The sequence below is a fragment of the Eptesicus fuscus genome, chromosome 22 (genome assembly GCF_027574615.1).
Source record: "Eptesicus fuscus isolate TK198812 chromosome 22, DD_ASM_mEF_20220401, whole genome shotgun sequence".
Lineage (NCBI taxonomy): Eukaryota > Metazoa > Chordata > Mammalia > Chiroptera > Vespertilionidae > Eptesicus > Eptesicus fuscus.
Window position 1 is genome coordinate 31,192,167 of NC_072494.1, and position 15,881 is coordinate 31,208,047.

At 48.1% G+C, this 15,881-nt stretch overlaps 1 protein-coding gene across 2 annotated transcripts in view; it reads right to left on the reverse strand.

Annotated features, from left to right (window-relative positions):
• HHAT (hedgehog acyltransferase) overlaps positions 1-15,881 on the reverse strand; it is a 185,781-nt gene that overhangs the window by 119,722 nt on the left and 50,178 nt on the right. For both annotated transcript variants that reach the window (XM_028152257.2, XM_028152258.2), the window contains exon 7: positions 9,564-9,735. In XM_028152257.2, the coding sequence (XP_028008058.1) occupies positions 9,564-9,735 (172 nt within the window). The remainder of the gene's footprint in view (positions 1-9,563; positions 9,736-15,881) is intronic.

Consider the following 15,881-nt stretch of genomic DNA (forward strand, 5'->3'; position numbering starts at 1 on the left):
CTGGTAAGAAGTACCTGAAAAGCTCAGAACACAATTTATCATGAGGGTGGAGAGAGGTTTGTCCTGTCTGAAAACCCATACCCCTAAGTGGTAGGTTTACAGCCCCAGCATTCGCGCAAATCAAGCTGCAGGAGGCGCTGTCTGTCTCTTGGAAGAGCTCAGTTGGAAATGCTGGAGACAAGGCCAGGCTCCCGTCCACACCCACCCGGCAGCAGCATCTCCCTCAGGCCCACCCTGCTCCCCCACAGTTCACTGCTCAGATGGCAGCTGACAGCTGCTTTCTCCGAACACAGACACAAAACCCACAGCCGTCCGATGGCAAAGGGATGTTTTAAAACCCCACAAGGCAGGGAGCAGCGAAGGAGAATCAGGAGAAGAGAATGATGGGTTGAAGGTGGGGGACGCACGCCTTCTAAACAGAAATTCACTGCCTGAAAACACAGTCCTCCCCCACCCACTCTCCAACTCTGCTGACACTAGGAGTGAAAAATGGCCCTCAAGTCCGGTTTGGCAATGAGTCACCAAAGCCTCTGACCTAGGAAATCGCCCTCAGGAAATCATCAGGGATGAGGTTCAAAAAGGCTTCTGCAAATGTGTCCAAGGAGCCATCTATATGTATAAAAGGCTAATATGCAAAGTGCCCCCTCGGGAGTTCGACCGGGAGTTCACTCGCTCGCTATGACATGTGCTGACCACCAGGGGGCGGCATGGAACATGGCAGGTGACCAGCAGTGGTGGTGGGGCCCTGAGGGAGCAAGGGAAGAAGGAGGCGGAGAGGTAGGGAGGTGGGGAGGTGGGGAGGCGGGGAACCTGATCATCTCTGATCGCTGGCCAGGCCTAGGGACCCTACCTGTGCACAAATTTCATGCACCGGGTCTCTAGTTATTTATAACATGGCAAAATTGTAAACAGTGATCAGCCACAGAGAATTGTTAACTAAATAACAGCAAAGTTGTAGAAAGGTACACCATACAACTGGTAAAATCATACTCTAAGACACAGAATCTAAAAGAGGACAGGAAGAGATAAACCAAATAACTTATATACTTATATGCATAGCCCATGGACACGGGCAATGGGGTCGTGAAGACCTGGCTGGGGGAGGGAAAAGGAGGGATGGGAGATAACTGTAACACTATCAACAATACAAAATACATTTAAAAATGAAAAAAAATAAAAGAATATTTCATCACGTAAGGGAAAATTCAGAATATATTAAGTCTAAGAAGTAGGTAGTAAGGAAAAAAGGACAGTGAGTGAACCCTTGTAAATAAACTGCACGCGAAACCGAAGGCAGTGGGAAGGCAGGGGTGGGCGCCTGGGGAGGCTGCACAGCCCCATCTTCCACTGTCTGCGCTGCTGGTGTGCTCACTGGTGAGCAAGTGGCCGTCACTAAAAACTCATTTGGGTAACAGCTGGGCGTCAGGAGGGCGCAGAGAAAAATGATCAGAAGAGCGAGCAAGGTCCTTTCTGGCGGAGACTCTGGGACCCTGCACCTCCGTGAAAACAATTACCGAGCGTCCTGCCTGCAGATTTCCCATTGAACTCCCCAGGAGCCCGCATCTGCAGTTCTCAGATTATCGGGACAGTCAGCCACTGGCTGCTGATCTAAAATCAACTGCACTCGGAAGACCGGACTGCGCTCCTTCTCCTCGTCCTCCCTCCCACTGTCCCTGTGCATCAGGCACACACACCCCGCGCCCCGAGGCGGGGATACCCACGGTCTCCATACTCACACACTTCACAAGGGAAGCCCACACCAGGCCTCCCTGGCACCGCTCACTGAGACAGCGCCCCCCACACAGTGAGGCACCGGAACCAAACGGGAGGGAGGGAGGGAGGGCAGCGGAAGGAACCGGGCCTGGAGATCAACACACTGGGCTCGCACCTGCACTTGGCCACCGACAAGCTGTGACCTTGGAAAGGCCACGGACCCTCTCTGAGCCTCCGTTGCCTAATCTGTAAAATGAGGGCGTCAGACAAGCTGTGAGGTCTAATTTGGCTCTAAAATTCCAGAGTTCGTAATCTCCCCAATGTCTCACCTCCAAAGAAATACCCGGACCAGGGGGAGAAGACGGCCCAGTGTACTTGCAGCCCAGAGGACCTTCCCAACAATTTCCATTTTACAGTAACTTGCACTGTACAAGTCTGGACCTTGCAAAACAATTTAAGTGCCTCCTCTGTGGGCCTGTTGGGAAGCCATTCTTTATAAACACCATCTTTTTTTTTTAATCTTTATTGTTAGGAGTATTACAGATCAGCTGCCCCTCTATTTTTTTTTTTCCCCATTGCCCCCTCCACCCGATTCCTGCCCCACCCCAGGCCTTCGCCACCCTATTGTCTGTCATAAATGCAATCTTTTTTTTTTTAAAAAATATATTTCATTGATTTTTCACAGAGAGGAAGGGACAGGGATAGAGAGCTAGAAACATCGATGAGAGAGAGACATCGACCAGCTGCCTCCTGCACACCCCCCACCGGGGGATGTGCCCGCAACCAATGTACATGCCCTTGACCGGAATCGAACCTGGGACCTTCCAGTCCGCAGACCGACGCTCTATCCACTGAGCCAAACCGGTTTCGGCCATAAACGCAATCTTAAAGCATGTGTTTTGGTCCTGCAGAAGCACCACTTACCTTTGCTCTGCACTCAATTCTGAGTTCTCATATAGAGGGACCAATGGTCCCAGTCCGTCCAGGACTGAGGAGTCCCTCGGATGAGACTTGCTTTGCCAAACCCAAGAGCGTCCTTGGCCAACCAGGTGTCAGTCGATCACTCAACCTCTCGATATACCTCTGTTTGGTTTTCTGCTCCCGAAACACCCTCTACACGCCACGTCAAAACAAAATACAACACACCTTTCTGACCTGTACAAACACTGCTGCTCAAATCAACACCACCACAGATCATCAGCCGTGCACCCTGGGGTGCCTCAGGACGCTTCTGTCCTCAGGTAAGGGCGCCTTCATGCACCACGTCCCATTAGGTCAGTGGTTCTCAACCTTTCTAATGCCGCGACCCTTTAATGCCGTGACCCCCAACCATAAAATTATTTTCATTGCTACTTCATAACTATAATTCTGCTACTGTTATGAATCGTAATGTAAATATCTGTGTTTTCTGATGGTTGAGAACCGCTAGCGGGGTTGCCTAAGACCATCGGAAAACACATATTTACATTATGATTCATTAACAGTAGCAAAATTACAGTTGTGAAGTAGCAACAAAAATAATCTTATGGTTGGGGGTCACCACAACATGAGGAACTGTATTAAAGGGTCGCGGCATTAGAAAGGTTGAGAACCACTGCCTTAGGTGCTCTGAGATGGGTGGGGGTTTTAAAATCAAGGAAAGAAAACACACACAGAAAGAAATTTTTGTAGGCAGCGAGAACCAGATGAATAAGAAAACCCTTACTTTAGCACTGAACCCTCACCATACGTTAATTCACCGCATCGTTGCTGCCTAAAGGAGACAGCAACTAAAAAACACAGAAAACAACCGAAAAGTCAACAAAAGCATCCATTTATTCACGAGTCGATTCTTCCGACAAGTTTGTACAGAGCACTTATTCTGTGCCAGGTGAACAACCATGAAAGAGAAACACAAAAACATGGAGTTTACAATCTCCGTGTCTACTGATCATTCATGGATATTGATCAAAGCATTTAACGAACTCATTTCCCAAACTGGCTCCATTCTGGGTTCCGATAATAAAAGATAGAACATTGCCCTACCTGGTTTGGCTCAGTGGATAGAGCATTGGCCTGAGGACTCAAGGGTCCCAGGTTCGATTCCAGTCAAGGGCATGTACCTTGGTTGCGGGCACATACCCAGTGGGGAGTGTGCAGGGGGCAGCTGATAGATGTTTCTCTCTCATCAATGTTTCTAACTCTCTATCCCTCTCCCTTCCTCTCTGTAAAAAAAAAAAAAAAAAAATCAATAAAATATATATTTTTTAAATATATATTTTTTAAAAAAGAACATTAACTATTTCACCCTTAAGACCATAGAAAAATGAGAGTATCATTAGAAGATCCATCAGTCTCTTCCAAACACTGCATGTTCGTGGAAGATAGACATTGTGACTTCCCTTTATGACACCCTTATGAAACTGACCAGGAAGTGCTGAAAAGCGAAGTCGAAGAGCAACAAATGAGAAGGTGTAAAGCAAGAAGACGGAAAGGAAGCTGTGGCGCTGCTTGTGACCAGCGAACTGTCCCAGTCGTCCTGAGAAGCAGCGCGCCACCGTCAGAAGCCCCGAAGTAACGGAAGGTTCACATCCAATCTCGACGGCAGAGAAATCTTAGAGCAGGGAGCAAAGGAAGGTGAGTGCCCTGAGCTCAGCTGTCAGGAGTCCTCAGCAGATGCGAGAGGCGGGGGGGCACAGGACTGTGGCTGGTTTAACCTCAGGCACACGCCTTTAGAAACCAGCAGGTACATTACACAGTGCAGCAGCTTGAGAGGGGTGGGCAGTGGTCGCTTTCAGTCACCAGCTGGTCACAGGAGGGTTGGGAAGACGTGTTTAGTTGCAAGAATGCCTGGGTAGGAGCCTCAGTAAGTGTGAACTAGAAGGCTGACGGTGCCTCACCCACCAGGTGCCCACCACAGAATCCCAGCCTTCATCTCCTATGCCACCCTCTCCCCCAGCCCCACAGTCAACCATTTCGATCAGTGATGGCAAACCTATGACACGCGTGTCAGCACTGACACGCGTAGCCATTTTGATGACATCTAAGCTGGATCTGTCCAGAAGGCAATGCCTGATGGGCACTGTGCTGAGAGGAGGCAGTGTGTTGGCGCCTAGGTTGTTTATTTCTGCACTTCAGGTTGAGACCCATTAGTTCAAAAGCTGCCAGTGCCCAACTCAAACTCTTATACATAAAACTAGAGGCCCTGTGCATGAAATTCATGCACGGGTAGGGTCCCTAGGCCTGGCCAGTGATCAGGGCCGATTGAGGCCTTCTGGCCGCCAGTGGGGCCTTCCTTCTCCAGCTGCCAGCTGCCGGCCGGGGCCTTCCTTCGTTCTGCACCACCCCCTGGTGGTCAGCGCACATCAAAGTGGGTGATAGAACTCCCGGTCTCCCAGTTGAACTCCCGTGGGGACACTTTGCATATTGGTCTTTTATATATATAGATTGTTTTGAATATAGCCCAAATAAGCAGACTTTTGCCACCTATAGCCCACTTCCTTTGTATACCCTATGAAACTGCCCAAAATCTGCTAGTAACAGATCAGACACACCTCGGGGCTACAGAGATCCCAAACCACTGCTACCCTTAGTTCTGTGACACAGAGTCTCCAGTGACGTCACCTATGCATCCTGATCCCACTCCTCCAGAGAGTGCTTTCTCCCCTCCCCTTCTGAGTTTGGGCCCCACAGTGCAGCTTCCCTATTGTGAGGGACTTCCCCCGAATGCAAACCCCTCAGAGCATCACCCAAACAAAGCTTATGGGTGCGACTGCCACCTCGTGCTCAAGTCTTTGTCCTTGATCAGCCCTGGAATCCCTCCAACTCCCTACAGGCAGAAGTCTGGGGAAGCCTGCATACTTATAATTTCCATGCAGTCTCCCTGTGATCATTTTTAATCTGTCTTGTAACCCTAGGTTTAAATTTATCATCTGGCTTAGTCAGTATTACTTCTAAACCGAATCTTCACCTGCAGAATTCTGTTCCAGCAATTCAGAACGGTCTCCAATTCTCATGACCCTGGTTATCCACCTCAAATCTCATTGGACTTTCAAACTCTAGCCCCTATTCCCCTGCCTTGGACAACCATTTGGGGCACTGGCTCCATCAGTCCAGTCCATGCTTCTGGCCCATGCTTCCCAGGAGCTACCCCTGGATGATGTAAGAAGAGGGCCTTGAACCGAGTGCTCTCTGAAGTTTCTAGTTTCCATCCCCAAGATTCCATGGTTCATGATATTTGCAACAGAGCTTACACTAATGTGGCTGGAGATGGAATCGAGGATTACGAGCACAAAGCAAATGGCACTTAAGGTCTTGTTTGTAGATCTACAGAAAAGGAAAGAGATTTGTTAGCATAATCAGATCCTGTGCCTTGATTTTTTTTCTATTTGTTATGACACAGAGTAAGCCTGAGTTCCTACTAGGAAAGGAAATAATTCATCATACATGTTTCTGAAGGCCAAGTACATTTTCTTGGTGGAGTTCTAACCATCCAAGAATATCTAAAAATGAGCTCTCACTTCACACAAATCAAACAGCGCAGTGGTAAGAAATGTTAACACACCTTTTCCTTGTGGACATGAGCCCAAGCCCAGGCTTTACCCACACGAGACTCTTGGAAGGGAGAATGGCTGGGAATCTGAAGACAATAGATAACTCCAACGGCTAGAAGTGATCGTGGTCACGGATTTTAGGGACCTGATGGTTTGAGTGGTTCTATCTGCCTGCCCTCCCAGCTGAATAGTAACTTTTTGCAGAACAAGGTACCCTAATCTTTGCATTTTGCTCTGGCCTCAGAGGCATCGACATCTAATAGATATGTGCACAGCCGTGTTGCTGCTGAGGGAAAATCCTCGAGTGCTGTCTGTGGTGTCTATCTGAAGAATAAGACCCCCAGCCATAGCCTGGCAATGAACATACCTGAATGCAAATACTAGAAGGAGAAGAAACAGAGAAATAATGGGAAGCAATATTTAAAGCAATAATGACTAAAAATTTCCTTAAATTAATGTCCCACACAAAAACCAAAGATCCAGGAAGCTCAGAGAACACCAAGCAGAATAAATGCCCCCAAAACTAACCCTAGGTATATTATATTCAAACAGCAGAAAAACAAAGATAAAGGGGGAAAAAATACTGAAAGAAGCCAGAGGAAGAAAAAAACCACCTAACCTATAGGTAAAAATAGGTAAGAACAACATCTAACTTTTCCTCAGAAACTATGCAAGCAAGAAGAGAGTAGAGTGAAATATTTAGTGTTTAAAGAAAAAAATACCAACCTAGAATTCTGTATATGGTGAAACTATCCTTCAAAAGTGAACAAGAAATATATTGTTGGACAAAAAAAAAATGGTGGAATTTGTTTCTGGTAGACCTGCCTTGCAATACATTTTTAAACAAAGTCTTCAGAGAGAAGGAAAATAATATAGATCAGAAACTCTAATCAACATTTAAAAAAAAAAAGAAAGAGCACCAGAAAATGAATAAAATTAAAAAAAAACAATGTATTGATGATTACAGTTTATATATAAGTGAAATGAATGACAATCATAAAAGTGACAGAGAAAATAAGGAATATTTTGTTATAAAAAGGATTTAGGAATATATCATTTCAAGGCACTTGTACTACCATCAAGTGGTACAGTGCTATCTGAAAGTGGACTTGGGTTAGTTGTAAATATATTGCAAACTTTAGGGCCACCACTGAAAATAAGCAAATAATAAGATGCTCCACATATCATATGTGCATAGGGAATTGCAAACTAAAGCAAGATACTACTACACACCTATTAGGATGGCCTAAATCCAAAACACTGATAACACCAAATGCTGGCAAGGACGTGGAGCGACAGGGACTCATTCACTACTGGTGGAAATGCAAAATGGAACAGCCACTTTGGAAAAACAGTTGGCAGTTTCTTACAAAAATAAGCATTCTCTCAACCATACAATCCCGAAATTGCACTCCTTGGAATTTACTCAAAGGAACTGAAAGCTTCATGTCCACACAAAACCTGCACACAGATGCTTGTAGCATCATTATTCATAATTACTAAACTCAGAATCAACTAAGAGGCCCTTCAGTGGGTGAATGGAAAAATAACCCGTGTTGCACACCGACCATGGAATAATATTCAGCACTAAAAATAACGGAGCTATAAAGTCATGAAAAGACATGGATAAACCTTACATCCACATTATCAAATGAAATAACTCATTCTGAAAAAGCTACATACCGTATGATTCCAACTGTATGACATTCTAGAAAAGGTAAGGCTATGGAGATGGTAATGAGATCAGAAATGAACAGGGTTGTGGGGAGGAAGGGAGGAAGAGAGAGTGCAGAGAATTTTTTGAGGCTGCGAAATTGTTCTGTGTATAAACGGTAGATATACATCTGTCAAACCGACTACAACACTAGCATAAATCCTAACATGAACTATGGACTTTGGGTGACGATGATGTGTCAGAGTAGGTTCATCAGCTGTAACAAATGTGCCGCTCTGGTGGAGTGTTGATAAGGAAAGAATCTGTGGAGAAGTGGGGTGAGGGTTGCGGGGGTCGGGAGACATATGGGAAATCTCTGTACTCACCTCTGAATATTGCTGAAAAGCTAAAACTGCTCTAAAAATAAAATCTTTTTTTTTTTTTTTACAAAAAGGTTTTTAAAAAAGGAATCATGAACTTGTATTTGAGGAGAGGTGAGAGAAGGTGATGGGACTGCAGGTACTCGCAAGGGGCTTCTAGGACTCCGGTGAGTTCTTCATCTGAATAGCAGATACACAAGCGAATCACTGGTGAGTCCCCGAGTCCCTGGATGGACGGCCCCATGCTGGCCTTAGAGGTAATGGCTGTTGAGATAACAGCTTTGCTTTACTGCTTCAGCCTTGCTTTGAGTTGTGTCTTCGTCGTTACTCATAATTAAAGTCACCCCAACTGATACGGCCTCTTAAATTGAATACAGTACAACTGGGGATCGGTGTAGTATAAACCATCACTTGATCCTATTCTGTTTTGTCTAATCACACCATTAAGAGCTCAGCACATTAATTACGCCAACTGGAAGAAAGATTTGTTTGGAAAGAAGAGACTGTCATCAAAAAACAGCTCAGTGTTTTCCAACATGAAAAAGGCCTCTTCCTTGAAAAGGCTCTGATTAAGCGTGTGTGACTCCAAGGACAATTGGGATTGTTTTTTTATCTATAAATCACCAAACACATAAGAGTTAGGCTTGTACTCTGGCCCCCGGCAGGAATTGGCTTAATCTGGCCAGAAGATCACACATTCCCCATTGGAGCGACAGGCTGGAGGTCAGACCACAGGGTGAATGCAGTGACCACAGGGCGTTCTCCAAAGGAGAGCAAACAGGGAAAAGAGGAGATTTCCTTCAGAACGGGCGCGGCCAGTGCTTTTTTAACCTGCGGAATGAAGAGCAGTGGTTTCTCCGCAGTCAAGTCCTACACTGGAGACAGTCCTGCTGAGGAAATGACTTCAGTCCCACCTACTTGCAGATATAAAGAAATGGGTAGGCAAGAAAAAGGGGCCAAGCCCGACTGGCGTGGCTCACTGGTTGAGCATCAACCTATGAAACAGGAGGTCATGGTTCGATTCTCGGTCAGGGCACATGCCTAGGTTGCAGGCTCCATCTCCGTTGGGGGGCGTGTGGGAGGCAGCTGATCAATGATTTGCTCTCATCATTGATGTTTCTATCTCTCTCTCCCTCTCCCTTCCCTTCCTCTCTGAAATCAATAAAAAATATTTTTTTTTTGAAAAGGGTTTGCCCAAGACAACTGCACCCCCGTGTAACCCCCATCCAGCTTCCCTCTGAAGCCAGCTCCTGCCCTCGTTCCGACAGTGATTCCCATGATTACCTAGGGTCCAGCAGGAGACGGCCCTCAGGAGCGGGGCGCTGCCGTAGAAGGCGTGCATGTACATGAGGTGCACCATCAGCTCGGCCAAGCACCAGCAGACGAAGAGGCGGCCCAGCCCCCGGGCCAGGACGGGCAGGCTGAGCCTCAGTGGGCACTGCTCTGGCTGCCGCATCTACAGAGGAAACAGAAGTCATCAGACTGCACCTCCGTCTTTCAAATCTTTCAAACAGTCCCCAAGACAGTGGTTTTAATGAACTGCCTCAAGCATCACTGCTGTATCTACGAAAAGAGGGTTGGTTTCGTTTGCCTTGGGAGCACTCCATGTTCTTGGGTTAAAAAGTCATGCCTGAGCCCTAAACGGTTTGGCTCAGTGGATAGAGCATCAGCCTGCGGACTGAAAGGTCCAGGTTCGATTCCGGTCAAGGGCATGTACCTTGGTTGTGGGCACATCCCCAGTAGGGGGGGGGGGGGGGTGCAGGAGGCAGCTGATCGATGTTTCTCTCTCGTCGATGTTTCTAACTCTCTACCCCTCTCCCTTCCTCTCTGTAAAAAAATCAGTAAAATATATATTTTTAAAAACAAATAACTCTATAAAAAAAGTTTAAAAAACAAAGTCATGCCTGAGCCTGAAAACTGTCCCAAGGTAAGAACAGGATGGGGTCGACCAGCCAGCCTAGAACCAAGAGCCGAGCCGGGTTCCACAGACCTTCACCCAGCAACCACCCTGCCAAAACCTGGGACTCTGGGGTCTCTTGGGGTTCAGTGCCACCCTGCCTGTCTTCATCCATCACCCCCTCACCTCTAAGGCTGGTAAAAGTAGGGCCAAGTCAGGAAGGGGCCCAGGACTGAGAAGCGAAAGGCAAAATGAGAGGTGGAGCCTGAGGACAAGGGAAAATTACGTGGGGGGGGAGGGGTCATCTGAGCTTACGTTGTGTTTGAAACCAGGCAGAGTAAACAGTCTCTGGCTGAGCAGGTGGTACAGGGTCATGGTTAAGAACATGGGATCCGATTCTAGCACAAACCACACAGCTGGGTGATCCTGAGCAAGTTGCTTACCCTCCCTGAGGCTTGGTTTCCGCATACATCAAGGGGCGGGTGGGGTGGGGGGGAATGTTTGTGGTGATTAACATAATAAACAAAGGACTAAGTGCACCGCCTGGCACATGAAAAGCACTGGACGACTGGTAGTTAATCTCTGGTCACTATGTGCCTTGTCCTGCACATTCTTCCCCTTCCCCTTCTTCCCTCGTGGCGTCCCAGACCACCAGACACAGGGCACAATTAGGAAACGATTCAGAGCCACACGTCAAAGGTGACGCAGGGATGTCTGGGTTATTCATAGACTCAGGCAAACCACTCAGCGTAGACTCAATACCCGTGGACAACACAGACGCCAAAAATCAAAGTCCTGCCCAGGGAGCCTGGTTCTGTGGCCTCGCCCGACTGCCTGCTGTTTAGGGCTGCACAAAAGTTGAAAACACAAAGATGACGAAACATATAAGCAAGCTCTAAGATAGGAATGGATTCCATTTCAGCCTTACACCACTGGACCAGCAGAAGACAAGAGGGAGTGTGGGAGTTTTCTAGATCTGACACTCCACCGGGTTTAAGAAGGCACAATTCCGTGCGTCCAACTGGCCCACAAGGGACTTCCTCTGCCACGCTCAGCCTGCCGCCCTGGCTGGTTGCCTCCGAATGCGGGGTAACAGAAATGTCTACGCGGCAGAGAATAATCCAATTTTTCATTCTATTTGCTTTTACCTAAAACAGTTGTAACTGCCCTGGTCGGATGGCTCAGTTGGTTGGAGCATCATCCTGTACACCAAAAGGTTGTGGGTTCGATCCAAGGTTGGGGCGAGTGTGGGAGGCAACCGATCAATGTCTCTCTCTCTGTCTCTCTGTCTCTCTCTCTCTCTCTCTCTCCCTCCCCCCCAATAAAAAGTATGTCCTTGGGTGATGATTTAAAAAAAAGTGGTTATTGGTCTTTCTTCAGAGTCGGGTCATTATCACAGTGTATTTATATCTTCAGTCTAGTGGCCTCCCTTTGACTTAAAAAACAACAACAGCCTTGGTCCCTGTCAGTCCAGCAGGAAGAAAGGACGTGCTGTCCACAGCTCACCTAACGAGCAGATTGCTCTCCTGTCTACGTGCAAAGCAATTCATTCGAGATGTTTCCAACCTGGGGGAGCGCCAACCTTGAGACCACTGGAAACTGCCATCAGCGGGAATTCAAGGCGCCACTAAAAAAATGCACGTTAACTCATCTGCAAAGTGCATTTTAAAGCAGATTATATTTTAAAACCTCATTTCATGCAAATTGCATAAAAAGGAATATTGAAGGCTTTGAAAGATATTCGGATGATGACAGATGACAGTTTTCCAAGAGGAAGAGTTCCTTTCCTTCTCACAGTAATAATACGAGTGTTTGAGAGCCTGAACGAAAGCCTTCCCGAGCCGGCCGTTCACCTGTGCCTCCTGGGCGCCAATCTCTGCGTTTGGGTCAAGGGCATCGGAGTCGCGGCTTATCCCTCTGTGGCGGGGGAGCTTCTGCCAGCCAGGGGCCACAGATGATCCCTCTACTCACAGCAAGCCATTCCCCAGTCAGACCCTGGCTGCCCCTCCCCAGGCATCCAGACCCAGGCGGTGGTAGACAGCGGTGTGTGCCAGAGCAGCGAGTGGGTGTTGCTGCCCCAGGACTGGGCCTGGTCTGGCCAGCCGGAGCCTCCAGACCCGCATGTCCACAAACCACGCTGCACCTTCTCACTGACTACCGGGCGCTCAGCACATGGGCATGAAAAGGTTCCCATCTCTCTGCCTCCACGTCACCACCTGTAAAGTGGTAATAACAACAGTAGCTCTCTCCTAGGGCCTGGCTCAGAGCAAGTGCTCAGTTAGTATTATTTATTACAATTCGTATTATTCCAGGTAGATGCTGGAACCAGAGACCACTCCAGACCCTGAGCAGTGTGTCAGGGACACTGACTGTCTATCCGGCTCTTGCCAGCCCCAGCCCCTCAGGGACTGGGCTCCCCTCTGCACCTGCAGCAACTGCCTGGGTCTCTCTTCCGCAGGGATAAAACCGGCACACTACCCAGAATTCCCTGCTGCTGCACCCACCAGACTGGACACCCAGGGTCTCCGTTCTGGCCTAAATTTACCCCAGAGTGGCCGGAGCAACAATAACAGTAATGGTTTAATGGTTAACACCTCGTAGTGTTCATGTATCAAGCCACATTACGTATACACACTCATTTAATGTAATCCCTATTCAAGGCTGCGAGGGAGGTACTATTATTCTTCCCACTTAACTGATAAAGGAAACTGAGTCACAAGGAAGGTGAGTAACTCCCCAAACACTCTCCAGCCCCCACTGAACGATTCAAGCTCTTCAGAGTGAGGTGTGGGGGCCCAGGCTCCTCGCTAAGCAAACAAAGAGCATGTCCTGCCTTTCCCTCCTCGCCCCCTTCCCTCCCCCCAGGGCTCCCCCCTAGCTCAGTATCTGAATTCCACAGACCATGGGATTAAAACAAATAAACAAGCAAAAAAAAAAAAAAAAAACGGAGCCTGGAACTCCAAATGCCATCAGAGATGACCCTCAAGTTAAGGCACGGAGGCCTGTTAACGGGCAAGTGTTACCTGTTCATGATGGCTGTGTGCAAATTCCACGTGCCTCCCACATTACAGAGGACACCTCTTCTTTACGTCCCTCATCTTGTGTGTGTCCATGTATGTGCTAAACAATGGGTGAGAGATACCTTCTCCCAGGGCTGTGCCCGGCAAGGTCCTCTTGGCAGGCGGGTTGGCAGATTTCTGTGTGGGACTCTGCTGCCCCCTGATGGCACAGCTCCATCTCCTGCTCTCAGGAGTTGGTAAGCATGGACCTGTGTGTGCACCTAAGAACTGGGAATGTCAATGTTACAGTCCTTCTATCAGATAGAATCTATCTGAAGGCATTTATTCAAGCTCTCCTTCGGAGCAAGCCCTGCTTACAAGCCCTTCCAGTCAGCCTTCTTCCTCCCCACCCCACCTTTCCCTTCTCTGAAACACCCCTTCCACCACTAGATTAGCTTCCTACTTCAGCTGCACCCTTTTCGACCCCCTTTTCTCTAGGAGGTAAGTGCCCGCAGGCAGCTTTGGCTTCTGCAGAAACCTCCTGGCTGGGTTTTCATCTGCCCGGTAGCTCACTGAACGTTTTGCCTTTTCTAGACCATCTTCTCTATGAAACTTCCTCGATCGTAGACAAAGGTTTCAATTTGTCTTCCTGAAGTTTCCTGCTTTGGGAAGTTACTTCCATTTGAAAGAGGTAGAAAAGAGAGAGCCAGGGCACAGATGCCACCCAGGCCCCACCCCTGGGTCCCTGGGGGAAGACACCAGGCCTCCTCTTCCCCAGACTGAGACTCAAGGGAACGGGCGCCCTTGGCTGAGAGGTCAGGTGGCGGTCATCTCAACGCTCACCTCTGAGCGACAGAGAGAGGACCTGCCTGACCCCACAGGGGCAACTTCAGAGGAGCAGCGGAGAGAGGAAAAGAAGGATGATTCTCATAACAACGAAGTGCACCTCCCACAGGGCCAAGCTCCTCGATGGACAAGAGGCAGTTAGGAAAACAATGCTTCCATGTTTCTCTGAGAATCACTACCCGGCTTCAGAGAGGTGTGGGGGGAGGGGGACTCGGGTGTGCAGTCCAAAAGTTATTGACTGCACCGTTGGGAAGAATAAAAACTCTCAATGGTGAGGAGACTGTACAAGAGACAACTTGGAAGGCCTGAGCCCACCCTACCCTGTGCCCCCCACCCCACCCCCCACCCCCGTACCCCAATCTTCTGAGGCGCTTAGGAGAGTGGTTTTCAACCTCTAGATTCATCAGAACCACCTGGAGGGCCTGTGAAACCACTTGGCTGGGCCCTGCTCCACCCCCACCCCCACCCCCCCCCCCACCCTGAGCCTCTGACTCAGCAGGTCTGGGCGGGGCCTGAGAATCTGCACGGCCACCAAGTTCCCAGATGATCCTGGTGCTGCTGGTCCAGGGAACACACTTTGAGAACTGGAGTTAGATCCGCTGTCATCACTACCCACCTCTGTTTTACACAGTAATTTTGAACAGAATTTGCAAACAGATTTAAAATTACTTCAGGACGAAAGAATGATCCTATGCAACCCAAACTGAGGTATGCAAATCCACATGCTAAACAGTGTCTGCCCAGAATACCAAGGCCACCTACAGATTTGCAGAGGAAAAACAGCTAAATAATTTAACAGGCACTTCTAAAACATGACATTATTGTTATCAGGCAGGAATATACTTTCGAGGACAGTGGGATTTTTAAGACAGAATTAAGGGATTTCTAAGAACCCTCTGACTTTTCCAAGGGCCACGTTTCATGTTCTCCTCTGAAAATGTTCCACATTGGCTCTGCACTTTAAACCGCACTTCTAGGCATGTGTGTGTATGTGTGTGTGTGTGTGTGTGTGTGTGTGTGTGTATTTTTATGTAGGGCTGCACATGTAATGTGTGCACATGTATATTGTGTGTGCATGCATGTACTGCAGGTACAGGTGTGTATGGTGTGTGCATGCATGTTATTCTCCTCACTTCAATCAGGATTTTGTTTTGATGGTGAGAGGTAGGAACCTCCCTGAGAAACGCCGTTTTGGGTGTTCTCAATTACTAACACTGTAGGTGAATTAATTGTATTAACATGTTCCATGAGGCTAGCTGTGGAATAAGAAAAAATCTAAGTGGGAGGAAAAGTGAGGTGGGAATGAGGAAGGTGGCTTGACATGAGCTTCAAACCAGGCTGCTGTGGAGAGAAGGCTAGCAGGGTCCTGGCAGACACGGGCACCAGACGCAAAAACACACTTGCCCACCAACCCTCCAGCTCCACCCTCCATCCCATCTACATCGCCCTGAACAGTTCCCAGGCTATGGCAGTTTGTGAAAATAAGAGGGAGCATACTATTTGCCAATCAACAGCTTAGACAGCTTCTCTTTCTACTTTGCCAGCAATACCAGGAGAACCCAATTTCTTCTTTCCCTGGGACTGCCCTGCGGGGCTCCCCAAGAGTTCCTCGCTGTGCCCAGTTATTAATCCTGGTTGTCATAGTCCATCGAGAATCAGGGTTGGGACAAGTCGAGTTTTATTTTTAGGGCTGATTTTCCTGAAGTATTTCTTATGTTTAAAAAAAAAATCTAGATAGCCAGCCAGTGTTGCTCAGTGGTTGAGCATCAACCCATGAACCAGCTGGTCACGAATAGATTCCCGGTCAGGGCACGTGCCCTGGGTTGCAGGCTCGATCCCCAGTAGGGGGTGTGCAGGAGG